The sequence below is a fragment of the Syngnathoides biaculeatus genome, chromosome 2, assembly GCF_019802595.1.
Source record: "Syngnathoides biaculeatus isolate LvHL_M chromosome 2, ASM1980259v1, whole genome shotgun sequence".
Classification (NCBI taxonomy): domain Eukaryota; kingdom Metazoa; phylum Chordata; class Actinopteri; order Syngnathiformes; family Syngnathidae; genus Syngnathoides; species Syngnathoides biaculeatus.
Genome location: NC_084641.1, coordinates 7,931,060 through 7,951,127, shown reverse-complemented (window position 1 = coordinate 7,951,127; position 20,068 = coordinate 7,931,060). Strand labels below are relative to the sequence as shown.

At 41.6% G+C, this 20,068-nt stretch overlaps 1 protein-coding gene across 1 annotated transcript; it reads right to left on the bottom strand.

The window, feature by feature from the left end:
- Positions 1-12,616: 12,616 nt before the first annotated feature.
- Positions 12,617-14,396, bottom strand: pou3f3b (POU class 3 homeobox 3b). The gene is made up of 2 exons (XM_061830103.1): positions 13,176-14,396; positions 12,617-12,784 (listed from the first exon to the last, which is right to left on the bottom strand). The coding sequence occupies exons 1-2, from the start codon at positions 14,394-14,396 to the stop codon at positions 12,686-12,688; spliced, it is 1,320 nt and encodes a 439-aa protein (XP_061686087.1). The 3' UTR covers positions 12,617-12,685.
- Between the last annotated feature and the right edge of the window lie 5,672 nt (positions 14,397-20,068).

The following is a 20,068-nucleotide window of genomic DNA, read 5'->3' as shown; positions in this document are numbered from 1 at the left end:
GATAAGCTCATCATGCTGAAACATGACTATGAACCGTTCATGGCTCTAAAGAATCCATTATGGTTCCTCCACAAACATGGAGGACTCAAATGGGCACTTTCCTTATGCTCATTTATTTACCCTCTGTGCAGCAGCACAGGGGATTCACCGCGCTGCCAGACAGAGATCCTGTATTCAATTACAAGTGGTCATTTATACCACAAATCACTCAGCAGACATCTTTAACACACTTAGCTTTGCATACATTTTGGAGCTCAATGGATGTACTGTAAAAAGTTAAGAGCTCAGTAAAAGAAGGTGGCGTGGACTCAATTGCAGCAGGTGCACGTGTGAACAAAGTACAAAGCATCATCCAATAAATTGCATATTCCGTTCATACAGACCGGGGTTAAAATATCAATATCATTATCTTGTGCACACACACTTATGCGTACACGCGCCTACTCACACACAGTAATGTGCAGATTACAGAGTACTGTCCCTGAGTGGAAATTAATTTGCCATCAGTAATAGATGTGTGAGATGTGTAAAGGCAGCCGAACTGCCAGCAATGACCTGTTGGAATCAGCCCTCATCAATATCACGATAATTACAAAGCACTTCTGGCAGCGCGTGAAATGAACTGTGCATGCAACAGATTGGGCGGTGGCCATAGATGTCTGCAGGTATTAGATCGGTTTATCTTCAGAGTGCCTCCATGGGGGCAAGTGCTTGCTGAGCAGATCAGAGCTCCTGATCCTGCATATGGGTCCAATGTGTTGGCAGCTAATAGCTTTGGACAGTTTGGAATAAAAAGACGCCAAACATAAAGAGACAGGGTCATTTTTTTCCTCTGGCAAATGAAGAAATAAATTAATATCCAAAATTATTCACAATGAGGCAAATTCTTTCATCATTGCTAGCTACGCAAAACACTTGAGAATATGTTCATTGGCTTGATGCGCCTTAATCTCAATGGACTGAGATGAATCAATCTAATTCACCTGAATTCTCTTGAAATTATTTTGAGCAAACAATCATAAATGATTGAAATGAAATACATGATTGATTCATATAATTCAAAATTATTCCCAAACTCCACACACACCTGAAGTTAATTTTTCCGAGTGCCAAAAGTGGGTATCCACTTTATTAGGCGGGCGTATTTGTTTAGTCTCAAAACTGTACAACTAATGTCTTGCCAGCAAAGCAATTACAGATTACAAGTGCATGCAGGATCGCAAAAACATGTACCGATATGACCTTCCACCTCAGTTCCAAGAGGTTGATCCAAGTGTTTCCCAGCGTTCATATCCATCTCTCACCTGGAACCACTTTGTTGGCTGCCTCACCTCATGCCCTCTCACACACAGTATTGAGTTCCCCCCAACAGCCGAAAGGTTACTTCAGTACATCTGTGGGTTACAAAGATGACATGACTACTTTGCTTCCTCTTCTCCTTTCACAGTGTTTTGTTCATTTGAACGACTGGAGAGGAAGGAAACCATTTCAGATTGGGTGAGCTGGGGCCTGGCTCATTGGAGAGGAAGAGGATTTGGTTTGGAGCGCAGACAGGGAGAAACCTGAGACTTCTAGGAATGTCTGGGAATAACCCAGAAAAAACATCCGGCAACCTAGTGCCCTCCTCATCCTCTCAACCTTTTCTCCATAATGGGCCCAGTCTGCTAGAAAGTGAAGTCCCCAAGGGCCCAAACACTCAAACGATTCTACAAATTTCCATTACTATTTGACTTTGTACATTTCTAAAAGAACAGAAGGGTTAAATTAGAAAATCTAGGAAAAGTTCAAAGGCTCTCCTCCTTTGACAAGAACAATTAAAAGAAAAAAAGGAAATCTTGGCATGAAGACTAACAGTAGATATCTGGATGAGTCTTTTTTATTTTGGAGTGGCTGCTGGGGGTGAAATCCACTCATAAGTATCGTACTCCAACATACCCAGAACATGGATGTCAGTTTAAAATAAGGACTCTAAATTTTCCACAGGTGTGAACGTGTGTATGTGTGTGTCATGTTATAGACTGGCGACCAATCCAGGTTGTACCCTCCCTCTCTCCCAAAGAGAGGCGGCATATAGGCACTGATCATTGTGACTGAGAGGAAAAAAAAGATGGATTGGAAAGATGAACAGACAGGTAGCTGGATTGAATGATAGGTAGCTGGATTGTGGGATTAATACTCTTCAAGAACATTTTAATTTAGTTCCCATCATCAGAGGTCAGTATGTGGTTGAACTCACAGAAAACTTCAACTTTGTTCACATTACTGAGCTCTCATACAAAGATGCAATTTTTCTCAAAATTGAACACAACTGTCAATTATACAAACAATATTTTCATTAAAAATCAAGAACATTCTCATTCCTAAGCACAAATGCAATGTTACGTGACAGGAAGTTGGATTCGCTGAAGTACCCGCGTGGGACTCAGACTCCCCAGAATTAAGTCAACAATCGTCTCTCACCCAACTATAAAAGCAGCTCAGCTCTGGATCATTTGTATCTGCCATCAAGCAGGGAGGAGTCGAGAGACAACTTTTGAGATAAAGAGGCCTGTGTGAAAGAGAAAAAGTTGTCCTGATGAACCCCCACCTGTGTGATGATGCAGTTCCTGCCTTCATTCTTCCCTTTACTCAATCCCTTTACTCAATTACTCAATCAATAATTAAGGAATTCTTTTCAGAATGAAGATAGAAGGGTTTAACCCAGGAGATTTATCCAATGAAATGCAGGTATTTTGGGAGTAAATATGGATCCTTGTTAGGGAGGGAAAAATAATGCAAGAAGATTCTTTCTACAGTGCATCACTAAAGACCACCAAGATGAAAACCTGTAGCAAGCTATTGGATTGGTTTTCGTTTTGTGTTTCTATTGGATGTTTGCAGCCTTAAGTTCAAGGTTTGTCAAAATACAGCAAGACTTGTTGTTCAAGGTATCTTTCTAGGGGTGGATGCAATTTTCCCAAGTGCAAGTTCTTGGTTTTTGGTGGAGATGAAGTTATATTTCTTTCTTAGATTTCACTTCTGAATGTTAATGGGAATATAGTGAAGGGGGGGTTTAACTTTTTCCACCAAAGTATTTATCATAATCCAAATCATTTTGATGGTAAAATGCACTTTTCCTCTTTTTCAAAAGATCTCAGGAACTGTGTGAAGTACCTTCCTGTTTCAAATGCCTTACCATCATCCCAGTCTGCGGGAAACATGCAATGTTGGGTGGGAATGACAACAGGCCTGTTTCCCTGATATCTGGAGTCATGAAGTCTTCTGAACGCCTCTTTCTGGATCACCTCAAGAGTCTCACAGGACCTCTGCTGCACCCCCTGCCGAGTGAGCAAACAGGACTGTGGATGACACAGTCGTCATGGGACTGCAGTTCATCGTAGAACACCTTGATGGTGCAGGGACCATGTAAGGTTCCTGCTTGTGTATAATGTCAAGATCATCATTCCTGAACTAGTGTCCCACTAGCTTCTCCAACTCAGCATCTCTGCTGGTGAATCTACAGCTTCCTGACAGGCAGGACACAGGAGGTGAGGCTTGGGGCCACCACCTCATCCTCATACACCATCATCACCGGAGCCCCCTAGGAGGTGTCCATCCTTTTTCCAAAACTCTTCTCTCTCTAAACAAATGATTGTATATCAACATTGTTGGCTGTCAAACTCCTCAGGTTTATTACACCACACCATAGTCATTGGCCTCATACAGTAAAAGACGGTGACGAGTCTCCATATCGACATGAAGTGGAGCGGCTGGAGCTTTCATGAGGCTGACACAACCTGGGTCTGAACACGCTCAAGATTGATCATAGTGGACTTCAACAAACATCAATAACCACAGCTGCCCTTCATGGTGTCCAACTGGCCTGTGTCAAGCATTGAGAACTTCATTTTACTGGGAATTACACTATCTCAGGACCTGAAGTGGGAGACCAACATCAATTCCATTCTCAAAAAGGACATACTTCCTGCAGCTTCTGAAGAAACATAGCCTTCCACAGGAGCTCTTGAAGCAGTTTTACACAGCAGTCATCAAATCAGTCATGTGTTCATCCGTCACTGGTTTGGCATTGCCACAAAAAAGGACAGACTGCAACAATGACAAACGCCTAAAAAAATGATCGGTACCCTAGATAAACTATTGAGGACTTGCACACTGCCAGAACTAAGTATGTGAAGTATCTTCTTGGACCCTCCACATACTTGCCAAATAAATAGGATTCTGATTCCGATTTTGCTGCGAAGTCACACGTTTTGCAGTTTGTGCTGAACATTTTGAGAAAATTTATGGTGCAAATGGTAAAACCGATTGAGAAAAACTGTAAAGCCTATTGGAAAATTGCTTCAATAGAAGCAAGCGTTGCATTTAATACATCGTTTCAATTTGAGGTTTTTATCCTTGTTATGATTGCTCCTTTTTCATAATTTGTTGTTTTCTATGCATGGAATTAGTCAAAAATACAGACCAATATATATTTGATTTACTTCTCTTTATTTAGGAAAAGACATTTGAATGGAGTTGCACCTTTAACAGGTGACAAATTACAGTGCTCTTTGGATCGAGGAACTGTTTGCAGGGTTAATATGCACAGTTGATCTTGCAATTGATCTTCTGAACATAGCAAATGACCACACCAATTTGAAATACTATGCCTCACTTGTGACTTGACATCAGGGGATGGGACTACAACGTCTCTGGGAAGAAAACTACTGTGACAAATCAGCAGGGACAATATTTACACAAAAATCTGCAAGCTTTTTCTCTTCATTGATCAGAAGGCCGAGGACTACCACTGTGATCCTTAACATCTGGCCGGCCAATTTGACGATGTAGAAAGTTTAAACCACAAAAATTGAATATTTGCCCAGAGGGGGTGAAGGCACTGCAATTACGAGGTCCACTCGACTGGGCTAATCAGCTAATAGCGTGTACTAGGGGCTCAACTGGCCCAATAAGCCCTGATCAGAAACTCTGTCCCCTGCCTCTACTGTTTACTTATTAAACCTTGTTCCCATGTTTAAGGGCGCCTATGCAGCCTCTGGCCCCAAACGGCCCAAGGCTACATTTAGCTTTTGACGCTCCTTCTAAATGGGACCACACCACTTGGCAAGAGAGCAGCCAGTGAGTTAATCAGTATCTGAGGGTTTTGTTGAGGAATGATCTCAAATTACTTTCACCCCAATCTGGGAGGCATTAACACCTCAGGAAGCCAAGACAGGAATTTGCACCCTGAGGTGGGACCCAAAGTACAGATGTGTGTGTGTGTGTGTGTGTGTGTGTGTGTGTGTGTGTGTGTGTGTGTGTGTGTGTGTGTGTGACAAAGCCCTCGGCTCTGATGATATGCGTGTGTTGTCGTTGGAACAAAATTGTTGTACACAAGTATAGAGAGCAGGATTAGTGTAAAGGATATCAGAACTGTCTGGTGTGCAACACATTTGAACGATGCTCGGGGAACAATTACTGGTAATTAAATATGTGGCAGTTACTGGAATAAGATAATTATGTCCTTGGTGTATCGCACCAATTAATTACTTTTATTTCAGTGAGCAAAGCTTTTAAATGGCAACGGAAGACACTCTGATAGCTCCAGTGTTTGAGTGCAAGCAGCCTCTGTGTTTGCTTTTGTACACTTTTGCACATTTCACAGATGTTGCAGCCGTGTGATAGTAAAAGTGCACGTCTCTTCACCTCCTTCCTCTTAAGCAGGAAACATTGACGCTTGAGAGGAGCTGCGTCTCGCTAAGAGGATTGGTCAGATTGGAGGAATCGTGAGCTTCATCCTCCACTCTCTGTGCTTCCTGCTCCTCACCAGGCCAAGATTACCTGGAAACCTTTTCCACATCACGGCACCAGCCGAGACCGAGCATCCGCATGTTCACATATTGGTGGAAACTGTAGGGATTATCACATTCATTTGTGGCGGCGTTGGTCTCTAATGTCTAACTTGCAAGTGCCTACGGCCCATCATTAGTAATCTATTAAATCCACTGGCTAGAAATGGTTACACCACCAAATGTGGCTGGTGGCCTTTTTTCCAATCTGCCTTTTGCTTTGGTTAATGAGATACCGAGCAAGACGGCTCGAGTGCTCGAGTGCTTCACCTCGTCTTTTTCTGCCAACTCGCTCTTCTCTGCAGCGTCTGTTTAATCCCGGCACCCACGCCTCAGCCTGTCAAAAATGTTATGTGTGTCTAAATGTGTGCGCGCACATGTTCTTAATATCATTTATGAGCTTGTATGTTTGAATGGCCACAACAAAACATTTCCTGTTGGGAGTTTTGCAGCCAAAGAGCAACTTTTATTCGAATGTTTGTGAGCTTTTTTTTTAATTTTATTTTATTGTACACACAATCATTCTGCTGATTGTAGCTGAGAAATAGACAGCATACATAGTTTTTCATGCACAGAAAACAATGCACAACACATCAACAATGAAACGGAGGAGACTATTTGATTTTGATGATTGTGGACCTGACATCCTGCAATGATATTTACACATCCAGTCCTGTACTTAAAAGTATCTGTACTGTTGAAGTTTGATTTTGAACGACATGCACTTTGAAACTAACTACTTCCCGGTTGTACTATGGTGCTTGTATTTTGTATTGTATGACATATGATTGTGATGTAAATGAACTGTTGCAATGCTTCCCTCTTAATGTTAATGAGACTTTTTCCTGGATAAATATAGGATAAATGCTGTGGTAACTGAGTTCTTCAACTGACTGATAATCAGTCTAGAGTCCATGGATGGATGGATGGATGGATGGATGGATGATGGATGGATGGATGGATGGATGGATGGATGGATGGATAGACTGGTCCACGCATGCTAAACAATTAGCCTTGTGGTGTAATGTGTCTCCAGTAACCTTAGAAATGTGCAGAGTGGGGCCGAGTCTCGCAGCAGATCGGCCGGGCTCCCGATCTAAGCGGTATTGACAAACCCATCAGAGCTGGTGATGTATCAGGCTCCCTCCTTGCTCACTCCCCAATGACTCACCCTCCCTCTGCTGTCACCAAGGTAACTGCCGCCAGGGCCAACTGCCTGCCGGGACAGTCCACAGCCAGCAGGCTGTAGCATACATGTCACTTTCAGATCGCTCCGCCTCTGTCCCAAAAATAAAGGATAAGAAGAAAAATGTTGCCTACTGGGATGTCGTCACCTGGGAGGGTTGCTAGTGACATACACACACTGGCCACAAAATGTATACCTCTCTACCCTATGATAGGATTCCAGAACGCCATCAGTAGTTCTTTGCCAACAAAGGTGTTAAATTAATTTTTGTTATTAGCCACATTGTAGTTATTGTTTCCATCAGAGGACAATAATGACTGAAACCAACATACAACACAACATGCAAATGATGGACCTAAGGCAAAAACCTTGTGTGTCCAACATTGGTCAATTTCATAATTTTTTACAACTCAATACTATTTGTTAGTACCCATGTGGGTCCCTATTTAAGGAATTAATTATATAAACTATATAAATTATTGACAAATATAAAGTGTTGATGATATATTGTGCTCATTGACAACATAACATTCATGAGTCAACAAAGCAACAAAACAAAACAAATTTTGGAGGTTAGCTAAAAATTATTTGTTTTGGCCCACATAACCAGTCACACATAAGTTTAAGTTGGGGGTTCAAATACTGCCAGTTGCCTTTCTGTGTTTTGCCACTCCCGCTTCCTCCCACATCCCTGAAAAAAAAACAAAAAAAACATGCTTGTTCAATTCATTGAAGACTAAATTGTTCTTAGGTGTGAATGGTTTGTCTTTTTGTGACCGGTGATTGACAGGTAGGCAGTAGTCCAGTGTGTAACCTGTACTTAAAATAAACTTGAACCTTGTACTATAATAATTATAATAATAATAATGATAATAATAATGTATAGTAACAAAAATAAAAAAATGTTAGTTGCCAGTATTTGAAAAGAATACCCTATATAGTTTACAGTATACAAATGTGTAACACTTAGATGCTGCTAATAAATAAAATATTTAAAATGATCAGTAATCAGGCAGCATTTTGCATTTAAAATTTCAAATTATGTACAGTAATGCATAGGCCATATTTGGCCTCCAGGCTTCGAGTTTGACACCTGTGTGACTTGCAGAGCCAGTCATGTTAAACAGATTCAGAGGTGATGAATGACAAACTTCTTTAAATAATTAAATAGTTAAATGAATAGATTTCTGTTCAAACAAAGCAGTTGTATATGTAAAGCCAGAGGTCATTACATGTTGCGTGTGTCTTTGTATACCACAAAAAGGTACACACCAACGATTGTGGTCGCTGACCCAAATTTATTGAAACTTCTCTCACCAAAGAGCAATCTGAAATTACTATTTTGTTAATATTTCTTACTTTTTTGTGCTTTTTGGTCTGTACCACATTGTTTTCAAAATGTAGACTGTAAGTTGCAAGGTTGTTGCAGAGGACCACCATCAATATGCTGTACATTATAAGACAATAATCATAACATCAGTGACTACTTGTACTCAAAATATCATTGTGGTCTTTCAATGCAATTGAGGACCAGAGAATTCACACTTGTCGACTGTAAAAAATGTGAAAGATCACTAACTAGCTTCCTGGTTCCCTTGGCAACGACTAAACCGTGTCAAGAGTCTTCAGTCTGCACGTCAAGCAGTTATTCAACTCTCAGGTTGACTGCAAAGAAACAAAGATGCCTGAAAACACCAAATATTTACACGGGAATTAAGTTAACAACAGATATACATGCATACATATCATTTAAAAGTATGCAACATATTTGGCACTAAAATATTGTTATTGATCTGTATATTGTACATGAATGTCATTTCAGATTTAAGAGTCGTGTCTAGTGACCACTGGGCGGCGCTGTAGGGTCACAGATTTCCTGTGCTGCAGGTTCAGATTATCTGTAACATTAACCAAGTAATTGCTTTAAGAAATAATAATTTTATTGTCGTTCAAATGGATTCTAATCATCTTAGTTGAATATGTAATAAATTTATAAATGAATACATTCAAATACTAGATTGAAATATAACAAAACAGCTCAACAAAATGACTTCACGTTTCACAACGGGATCGGATAAATAATATACAATTAAGAGAGTTTAGCAAAGGATTTGGGTAAATGTAAATGAAATAAAATATTAAACTTTCCATGCGAATTGTCCTATTCTGGCAAAATCATTCGCTGTTCTTTAACTTTTCTTTAATTGCGACACTCTTTATATTACAGATAAACTACTGTTGAGGCTTTTTTTTTTCATTTTCTCACTCACATTGAGTATAAACACGGACAGTGAGTGCGGCCGAAGCACTTCCGGATTGAAAAAAATCTAATAATTAAATACATATAGATAGATAGATAGATAGATAGATAGATAGATAGATAGATAGATAGATAGATAGATAGATAGATAGATAGATAGATAGATAGATAGATAGATAGATATAGATAGATAGATAGATAGATAGATAGATAGATAGATAGATAGATAGATAGGCGTGTTTGCTTGATGATTGATAAATTGTGAGTTTGCACGGTGTTGCATTTTTCCCCTTTTTGTTTGGAACTGCGTTTTCCAAAAAAAAGAAGAAAGGAAAAAGGCTACATTCGACGAAGAGCCCCTCCTCTTCCCCAGCGCACTACTTGTTCCCAGCACCGTGACCTTCACAATTTATGGAGAGGAACCCCAGAGAATCACGTCATTTCTGTAACATCCTGATGCTACCGCACAAATTCCGTGTTTGCTTGTCTTTCTTTTTTTTTTTTGTTTATGTAACATACAACAAAAATAATAAACACACCTTTGACATGCCGACAAGAATGCAAACTGTTTATTATTTTAATTATTTTGGGAAAATACATGCAATGTGTGTGACGGGATTTGTTTGAAACACATTTTTATGGTAAATTAAATTTTAATTGGTTGAGAATTGACACATTAAAGGCAACCATTTACTGGTCATTTATATTACTGCCGGTAATGATTGGGATTATGTGAAACAATTTGACATCAATGTTGAAAGATCTGCGTGCGATGATGGTGACAAATGAACTGGCACAATAAAATGTAACATTACCGCAAATAAGAACAGTCTTGAGCATTGCTTATTTTGTTTGTGTACAAGACTCAGAATAATTGATAATCATGTTCCACGCGTGGACTGTATATTTGCGAAAGGAAAACGTGAAACTTTACAAGTGCTGGTGTCGTCTAAAGGCACATGTTAATACTATATAATTAAACATGCATTCAATAATAGTGTAGCGAAATCAACCTTATCAGGACCTAATAATTAATTTGCCCAACTTAATATTCATATCGTGCAGTGTAACACGGCGTTTATTAGATATTATTGCTTAAGCGCTACAGATAAAATATTAATCAGGGCAATTATTTTTTTATGACACGCGCAGCAATGACTTTTCTGTCGGATACTGATTGAAATATTAGCAGCAATTAGGTGTTGAAAAGTCCCCCACCCAGATCTCGGACAAAGTGGTCTTGGGAGCACGGTAGTGTGACTGGAGCTGTTTCGATTATTGGGCTCCCAAGGCCTCGCGAGCACGCACCCACGCAAACGCACACACCGCTGCCAACATATAGAGGCTTGGAGAGTCATGAAAAAAAGCCAAAGCTCTTCGCAGAATAGGCGGATCAAAACCCATTATGAGATTTTAAGCTGGTTTTGTGTCGGGCCCGCTTGAATCTCTCACCAGATTTTGGTATTTGTGCATGAGCAACGGATGTATGTGCGGGGAGAATGTTCATTTGTCAGCAAAACAGACGGTTTTCCCAAGTTGAGTGACTTTTCTCAAGTAGAAAAAAACACACACAAACACACTCAAGCGTCGTTATTTTCATTTTGATTCGAAATTAAGGAATAACGAAATTCGTTTGTGACGAGAAAGCCATCGAAAGAAAATAAAGTTTGATCTAACTTGAACGGCACGACCATCCTCGGTAATGGAAACAAAGAAGTGCTGCTACGTGATCATTGAATTCGGTTGCTTAGCAACTAGTGCGAGAATTCATCCGCGAAATTCAAACCGTGCCTCGCAAGGACAAGTTCTGTGAGTTCTGGCGAGTGACTAGAAAAAAAAGTTTTTTGTTTTTGTTTTTTTTTTTTCAAGGCCGCCAGGACACATGACTCTCACAGACGATTAAACTTTACCGGTGCTCACACATCGTGCAACTTAAGATGGAAACAAACACTCTACCGAGCAATTTGGCTCCCTGAAATCATCTAAATTTGGCCTGCAGCAATTGAAGCACATCAATGACTTCAAAATCAAACGCACCACAGGCCAGGTTCAGTTAAATGTTGTTGGGGGATGCAAAAAAAGAATTAATTTTGCCGTTCAATACACGTTTTACAGTATTTCACGAATACGCTGATCAAGCACCCATCAATTTTATTTAATGAGATGATTTGCTAACGCACGCTATTAGTTCATTCGAAATAATTCTTTCTCCACACACAGCAAATTCCAAATGTATTTGTCGTGCACGATGAAGAAAGTTGAGACATTATTGAGCCTGAAGTGCTTCACATGTAAACAAACGACTGGCTTGCTTCGTTTAAAAGCTGCCGCATTAACGTCAACATACACTCATATTTTTCTTACAATGTGTGTTAAATCTTCTGCAATGCATTATTTTAGACTCAAACTATGCAGTTTTGCGCTGTATCATTCGATTTTATTCGTCCAATTTGAAAAAAGAGCACACAAGAAGCAGTGTAAAGTAATAAAATAAATAATAGTGTAAATGTAACACACAAAATGGCTGCGTTTCATTCTAACAAATTTATTGTGTCTCAATCAGCTCATACGGAACCACTACTGAAAATTAAATTACAATCAGATAATCACATCAAAATATACCAACAACGGCAGCTTGTGATGATTTGTGCTCCTCCAGAATAAAAAAAAGAAAGAAAAAGAAACGAGAAAGCGCAAATATAACAAGAAAGCGGTCTCACACAAGTCCTGGGCGGGAAAATAAATTACCGTTTGGAATAATTCATGGTATTCCGAATAAAATATAAAAACAAATCAAAAATAAAAAGTAAATAAATCAGATCAGTTTCTGATCTGGTGATCTATATTGCCGGCTTTACACAGTTGTTTATTAAAACCTACCAAAGAACACTGCTTAGAAAGGGCAGCATTAATAATGTCCACATCACCCACTCAGTCACACTTGGCAAAACATTTTTAGACCCCCCTCCTCAAATAAGTGCAGCTGAAGTCTTTGACAAATGTCTCTATTTGTTGAAATATAAACGGGGAGAAAAAGAATCCACAACGACATCAGCGTCCATTAAATAATGAGAAAATAAATGCCAGGTGAAAGGAAAATGATCTTTGAGATCAGGGGGGATTTAGGGGAGCAGTCCACTTCCTGCCTTTATTTTATTTATTTATTTTTTTTTTGTCGTGGAAAAAAAAATCCCTGATCCTTCGAATGTGAATGACAAATACAACAAGGAAACTTGGTGGATCTCGTTATCCTGTGAGCGGGACAGTCCCCTGTCTAAACGTATTAAAAAAAAAAAAAAGCTTGGCCCTTTGTCTCGATCCCACACAGGACAGTGGTCGTTGTTTTGGAGGGTGGGCGTGGGGCATCAAAACAAAACTTGGTGATGGTGGTGTGGGGGGTGTGTTGGGGTCTCAATGCGCCAAAATTACCTGGTGGAATGAACTTGTGGTTGTCACCCTCTGGTCGCTCGCCTCACTTGCATCTTTTAAGTAATCTACTAAAAAATGCCCCTGAAAGAAACAAGCAGAAGGAACCTTTTAGGTTAAGACATTTCAGGGCCCTGAAGAAGATGCGTTTGTTGTGAAGGGGGTTGGGAGGAAAAGCGGTTCAAGGTTCTCTTTGTTTTTTCTCTCTCTCTCTCGCTCGCGCTCTCTCTCTCTCGCTCTGCTGAAAAATAGATTACACTTTTTTTGTTTTGTTTTTGCAGTCTCATTCACATTTCCTCACAATCACAGTATCAAAATGCTGCTATCCTGGCGATAGTCTGTGCGTGTGTTTTCTTTTGTTTCTTTGTCTGTTTACTGAGTCTAATTGGATATAAAATATTTTGCTGTGCTGCTCTCATGTTTCACTGAACATTCGTTTGCAGTCCATGGAGGGGGGCGGTGTTTCTGCACTCACATTGCCGACCTGAGAATACACATCCTCCGGCGTCTGCGCCACTCCCGGGGGCGTCATCCGCTTTTCCTTCTGTCTCCTATTGCAAAACCACACTCTGACCACCTCCTTCTCCAGCTGCAGGTTGTCCGCCAGGCTGCTGATTTCCTGGGCCGAGGGCTTGGGACACTTGAGGAAGTGGCTCTCCAGGGCTCCCTTGACGCTCACCTCGATGGACGTGCGCTTCTTTCTCTTCCTCCCCTGCGCGGCGATCTTGTCGATGCTGGTGGGGCTGCCGGTGGACGAGTCGGCCTCTTCCAGCCACTTGTTCAGCAGCGGCTTGAGCTTGCACATGTTCTTGAAACTGAGCTGCAGAGCCTCGAATCTGCAGATGGTCGTCTGCGAGAAGACGTTGCCGTAGAGAGTGCCCAGCGCGAGGCCCACGTCCGCCTGCGTGAAGCCCAGTTTGATCCTCCGCTGCTTGAACTGCTTGGCGAACTGCTCCAGGTCGTCAGAGGTCGGCGTGTCGTCGTCTGAGTGCGGGTCGTGGCTGTTGACGCCACCGTGGTGCTGGTGGTGGGGATGGTGCTGGTGATGGTGATGGTGGTGGCTGCCGTGGTCGAGATCCGGGGTGTCGCCTCTCACCAAGCCGGGGTGTACCAGGCTCTGGCTGCCAGCGCTGAGCATGCCGTTCACAGTGAAGCCGCCCGGCTGGGAGTAGATGAGCGACTGCTGCTGCTGCTGTCCACCAGATATGGAGTTAATGTGCGCCGCAGTGCCGCTGCCCCAAGCTCCCCCGTGCGCCTGATGGGGCGTTAAGTGAGACGGCACCGGCGGCCGGTGGTGAAGCGCCGTGCCCGTGTGCAAGTCGTCTCGGGCGGAGTTTTTCACGTCTTGCTGTTGCGGACTGGCCGTCATGCCGACCGGGCTTGAGGACCAGGGGGCGCCGGCTTCGGCGGCGGCCACCGCGGCTGCTGCTGCTGCTGCGGCGGCATGCGGGAGAGAGGTCACCCACTGGTGGGCATGGCTCAGCATGTGCCCCCCGTTGCTCGCTGCCATTGCGCCTTGCATAAAGTCACTTTGCACCATCTTGATGGAGGGGTCTCCTCTGTAGCCCCCAGAGCCCGAGGTAACAGCAGCACTGCCCGGCTGCATGCCACTGCCTCCCGAGTCCGAGTGCACGATGGAGCCGGACGATAAGATGCTATTGCTGGCCAGATAGGGATTGGAAGCCGCGGTGGCCATTCCGTCACGCCTTATGAATATGGTTGTGGATAGCCCCCTCCCTTTCTACAGTCACTTCTTTCTTCTAGGCAAATTATATCTCATGAATTATTCAAACTTCAAAAAGTATGGCCACACGTGCATGCGTAAATACGCCAAAAAGATGCTTGCGGAAAGCTGAATAAAATCCACGTGCATTTACTGCATTCGAGGCAGCTGAGCGTGGAGATGGAGGAATACAAACTCCTTTTTTGTCAAAAGTCCTCTTAAAGCATATACAGTCCGTGTACAAAGTTTGGCGACTAAAAATGTGGACATTAAAATTTAGTTGTGAATGAAAAAAAAAGCGTTGTCCCATACAAACTTTCGGTGGTCACAAAAAAATAAATAAAAAAATAAAAACCCTTGTAAAGTGTCCAGAGTCCCAGTTTATGTTCCCTTTGGATAAAAACAAACAAACAAACAAAAAAAAAAAACAAAAAAAAACATGAGCGGTGCAGTCCTTTTGTAATTCAGTCAGATTTCTCCCTCGCTTTATTCTTTTCTCTCTTCTTTTATAGCAATGAGGAGTCTTTCTCTTTGTTCCGTTTTGATATATTTAAACCTGCCAAACCACAAACTCCAGTTGAAGTACAATCCGTAGGAACAGTGGAAGGCGCTGCTCACCAGCCTCTTTTCTCATTCGCTTGTTCTCTCTTTCCTCTCTCTCCCTGACTGGTCTTCAAGTCCCCGCCCCCCACCCCCATCCAAAAGCGCACCTCCGCCCCACAGCACCAGGACTCGCGGATGTTTACACCGTTCCTCTCAACTGATTGGCTGTCAGGGGAATGATTGGCAGGCACGATAAACCTCGATGCCCGATCACGAAGACCCCTTCCGGCTGTTCCAATTGGTTTATTCTTAATTGCAGGGCAAACCAAACCTCGGTAGTGAATAAAGTAGAAGCTCATAAAATGTGATCTCTTTTTGTGTTTGTAGTATATAGGATTTCCAATAAATATGCTCGGGAGTATACCTGTTTTGAAGCATCATTTGTCGCACACAACCCATAACATTAGGAAAGCTCCATTATACATATTATTATATATATTGGCTCAGGCAATCCCGCGAAAATGTTTATAGCAACGAGACACTGTATTAACGTTAAACGTTAAGAGAGTGAGATATACTATAGACTATACTAGACTATACTATTTATAGATACTATAAACATGCTGTAATGAACCTATATTTTTTATTGGAGCATATCAAAGACTAAATTGGGTTGATTTCGGATGAACTGTTAACAATAGTGAAAAATTATTCATGGAGTGTCACATTTGTGATTGTTGCTCTCTTTGGGGGGTGAGCTGACTACTTCCTGCATGCAAGATGATGAACAGGCAAGGGCACATGCTGCCATTACGATTCTGGGAAATGACAGTTTTGCTGATGCGATAATGACTCAAATGGTGGAGACAAAAAGGACCATCAACAATGTGTGGACAAAATGATGCAGGCAAATAGCCAAAAGCAGACTTAAAGCTTGGTTGACTAAAATTCGTCTTCCAAGGTCTACATCTACAAAATGAAAGGTTCCAACAACAATATGATATCCTTCAACAATAATTAATTTATTTTGCAATAAGCAGCCTGACAAGCAATTATTAAGTATGTTGTTTATACACTGTAGTTATTTTGGAAACACGATTATGCGACAACTCTCCGTCAAGTGAGCAAGTTAATAGTTTTGGATTTTTTTAAGGCCTTGCATCTCTATACAATACAATTTCCACTTCCCCTGATCAGATCTCGACATTCAGAACCAAAATAAGAGTGATTTGTAATGAATTGACTATGGTTGTAATTATTTTGGAGAAATCAGACTTTAGCAACGATCATAAACTAGAAGAACCATTTTTGGTTCTGAAGCGGAATCCTTTTTAGGCATTATAAAGAGAAACTTTGTTACAATTTCAGATGCCTTAAAAATAAAAAAATATATATAATAGTGGTATATGCCATGTCAAATGTTATTTTTAGTATTGTATATGCTGCTGACTGTAAAAAAACGAGAACAGGCCAGAAATTGCCCCTGAGCCCTAGTTTGGAAAGGCTTCTACGCAGCATTGCTCTCCAGGTGACCACGAATGAAAACCTCATGGGTGTCTGCATCCTGCTGTGCCCACCTGCCAGGTAAAGTCCATCACATAACCCACTCGGATTTGTAGAACATGTCACGCATTAACCCGAACACTCTCACCAAAGCTCTCCAAATCAAAGATGACGCAATAAGGGACACTAAAGGGATTTACGGGGCAAATATAAGACTGCAAGGCTCTGTGTACCCCATGCCAGTGACGCCCCCCCCCCCATCCCAGTAGATTTAATTTGGACCGGGCTCAAAAACGGAGGGCGCCTCGTGCATTTCTTTACATTGAATAAGCAGGCTTGGGGGCAGAGCCATGGGGCCCACTATTCATTAATATACATTGAGGACTTCTGTCCAAATTACTGATGTTCTGTCCACAGGCTCCCTGAAAGTCCGTCCAGGGCCGCCACTAGGAACGTGCCATCTCATGCAAAATACAACTTAGCATATATACAAAAACAGAGCAGTCAAAAGGCCGCTGTCTGATATCTGACGTGTTTATTTATTTGTTTTTTATAAAAGCCCCCCCGAGTATCGTGCCGGGTGGGGGTCGGTTTTTATTATGCATAAAAAAAGAAAGGCAGGAGAGAGGGGGGAAAAATCATCCCCAAGTATAACAAGAGACGAACAGTTAGTGCTGATTTTCATTTGCATAAATTTTCATATATTTTAGCGAAAATAATAGCGGGAGCAGAGGAGAGCTGGTGCTCAGTCGAGGCAGAGCAAAGAAAATCTTAGGGAGCAGCAGCCAGTCGCAGGGAAAGGAGATAAGCGTTTCCACAAGTCCGCATCCCATGTAGACTTTCCTGGACAGGAGGTAAGCCAGTTCATGCGCAACTCGCTGTGCCTTTTCCGCGCGGGGAATATTTACTGCTACTTTTTTTTTTTTAAATGACATTTCAGCTTCTGGGTCATACGCATTCATTTTGCAACGTGTGGGGGTTAAAAAAAGAATGCAGTTTCTTTATTCTGAGTGCGTACAAATCAAGAGCGTTGGCGCCCCAGCCTTGCTGCTTTTATACAAAAAGCAAGCAGACGGATAAGTTGCACGGGTTTGTGCCGATCCTGGATCGGACCAAAGAGCCATCAATCACATTTTAAGCAGGAGGAAAGAGCCTCATCTCTGGGTGGAATATTCCGCAGTGATCGTAGAGGCAAGTGCAGTCTCTCGCACAGAAGGTGAAGTTTATTTAGAGTTGCACGTTGAGCCGATGTATTATTTTTCTTTGAGTTGTTTTTAGCATTATTCAATCTGATGGTGGACGTCGTTTTTGTTGCTAAAGACTACTGCCACATGATCTTTAAATGGAGCCAAAGATATCTGATTCCGATGACACGTTGAGATCGAAAGTCTGCAGGTGACTTAGATCTTCGTTCTCACGGGTTAACTCGCTTCTCTCGCTCCATTGATGCAGGAGCGCATTTCTGAGCCCCACGCTTGGTCGCCATGGTGAGCGCCCCCACCCCCACCCCCCAAAAAAGGGTGGAACAGTGGTGGCATTAAGCTGTATGTTTGTGCACTGGGGTCCCGAAGGAAAACTTCAGGGCGTCAAGTAGTAACGCACTTTGAACTGTGCAGTAACGCGTTACAGAGACGCGGTTAGTTTAAGGCGAGGGGAACTCATTGATTATTTGTACTCATTTCTTATTTGTACCGGTATCTATTGAAGGACCCATCTCCATAACTTTACAACTTGTAGACTGAACTGTACTTTTTGTTGGGTCTCATTGAGCCAAAAGATGCAAACATTGTAATTTCTATTTGGAATGGGAATGAGTGAATTTCGTTGTTGTTTAAATAAATCCAAGTAGAGTTTTTAATGCGTCATTATTTTCACTGTAAATGTTATGACATATATATCCTATAGAAATTGAAATATTTCAAAATAAATAATTAATAATTGCCGCCAGGTGTCGCGCTGACTTTTTCGACGTCACATTGCAAACGCTTCAATTTTTTTTTGACATAACACTTTCTTGATGAATGTAACAGTTTCACTAAAACATTGAGATCCAAGAAATAACAGCCTTTTGAAAAGCTCCTTTATTTCTTTATCTTGCTGACAGCTTTCAATTGATTTGAGAAATAACACAATTATAATTGCAATCTGAAACAAGAATACATTGCCAATTATGATTTTTTTTTTAAATCGTACACTTCTGGCTCACGAATGGTACTGAATAAAAATAGTTCTTGTGTTCGAACAGATTTTACATGCAAATATAGAGTAATTAGATGGGCCCTGCACGATTCCGCCAGCCATCTGCATCCAGCAGCTCTTTGTGCAAACATATGTAAACGTCGACTTTAAGAATGACTGGCAAAACGGGCCCGGGCAGGAATCATGAATCATCCAGAAATGAGTGCGACGCAATTCTCTCCACGGCCACTTTGCTCCAGCATTTTCTTGCAGCAGTAACGCAACAACTTCGTTCGTTGCGACCACACACAGCATGTTCATGCCTTGCACTGAAAACACCTTGAAAAATTATTAAGAAGGTAACACGAGGTTGCATCGCCAACTAACGCCTGCAGGGAGGACACGTGACGGGCGATATTTCAGCCAGAATTGTATTTAAATATAAAGCACAGTTTAGTAAGACATAAAAACATCAACGGAAAAAAAAATCAATTTCGTCACAATATGAATCTGCTCGACTCCTCCATAAAACGTGGCCTTATTCTCATTTCTGCCATAAATGTCCGTTTAGGAAATGTATTCATTCCTACCTCAAAGGGGTGTAAACGCATCCCCTGCATGCATCCCTGGTTACAGTATTGAGATTGAATGCATGCAATTCCCGCCATTTTAATTATGGCCCACTTAGGTTGCCTATGGGCTGCATAATTTATTTTCTGCCCCGCGGTCCCATGTGAAACGACATACACTGAGTGTTTCACGTCAGGCCAAACGTTGATTTAGAGCGGAGTTCAACTTGGACCACTTAAACAATAATGTGGTCACTATCCCGTTAATTAAATGGCTTAAGCAGGCTATCAGAGCAAGCATTAAATATGCCTTCAATTTCTGACACCAATATGATTTTTTTCCCTTCTAGCTCAACCATTATAGATATTGTATTAATATATACTCAAGAGTTGTGCACACTTGTCATTCCATTGCAATTGAATAAAAGCATTAGTTTCATTTAAAATGTTATAAAAGTTGTGACTCTGAATGGTGATCACGCTAGTGAAATAAATTCAAAGCATTTAAGGACCTTAAATTCAGGTAGAAGTGTTAGTGCACACACACAAAAGAGCAACAGGAGACAGATGGGCAAAGATAGCAGAAATACACAAATGCAGCTTACGGAGCCGGCGTGTGTTTCAACTCAAGACTCTAACCCCAGTGTAGCTTTTGTGTGTGTTTGGGGTGGTTGCGGTAAGTTGCTGTGACTGTCTGCAGTGCTGTATCCCTTGCCTCTGCCCCCCAAACCCACCACCTACTATCCCCTCCCACATACCTGAATTCTTGATCAAAACAAATCAGTCTTATTGTTGTGAATACAAATCAGCAGATGGACACAATGGTCATTTTCTCTTCAGATGGTCTGCATT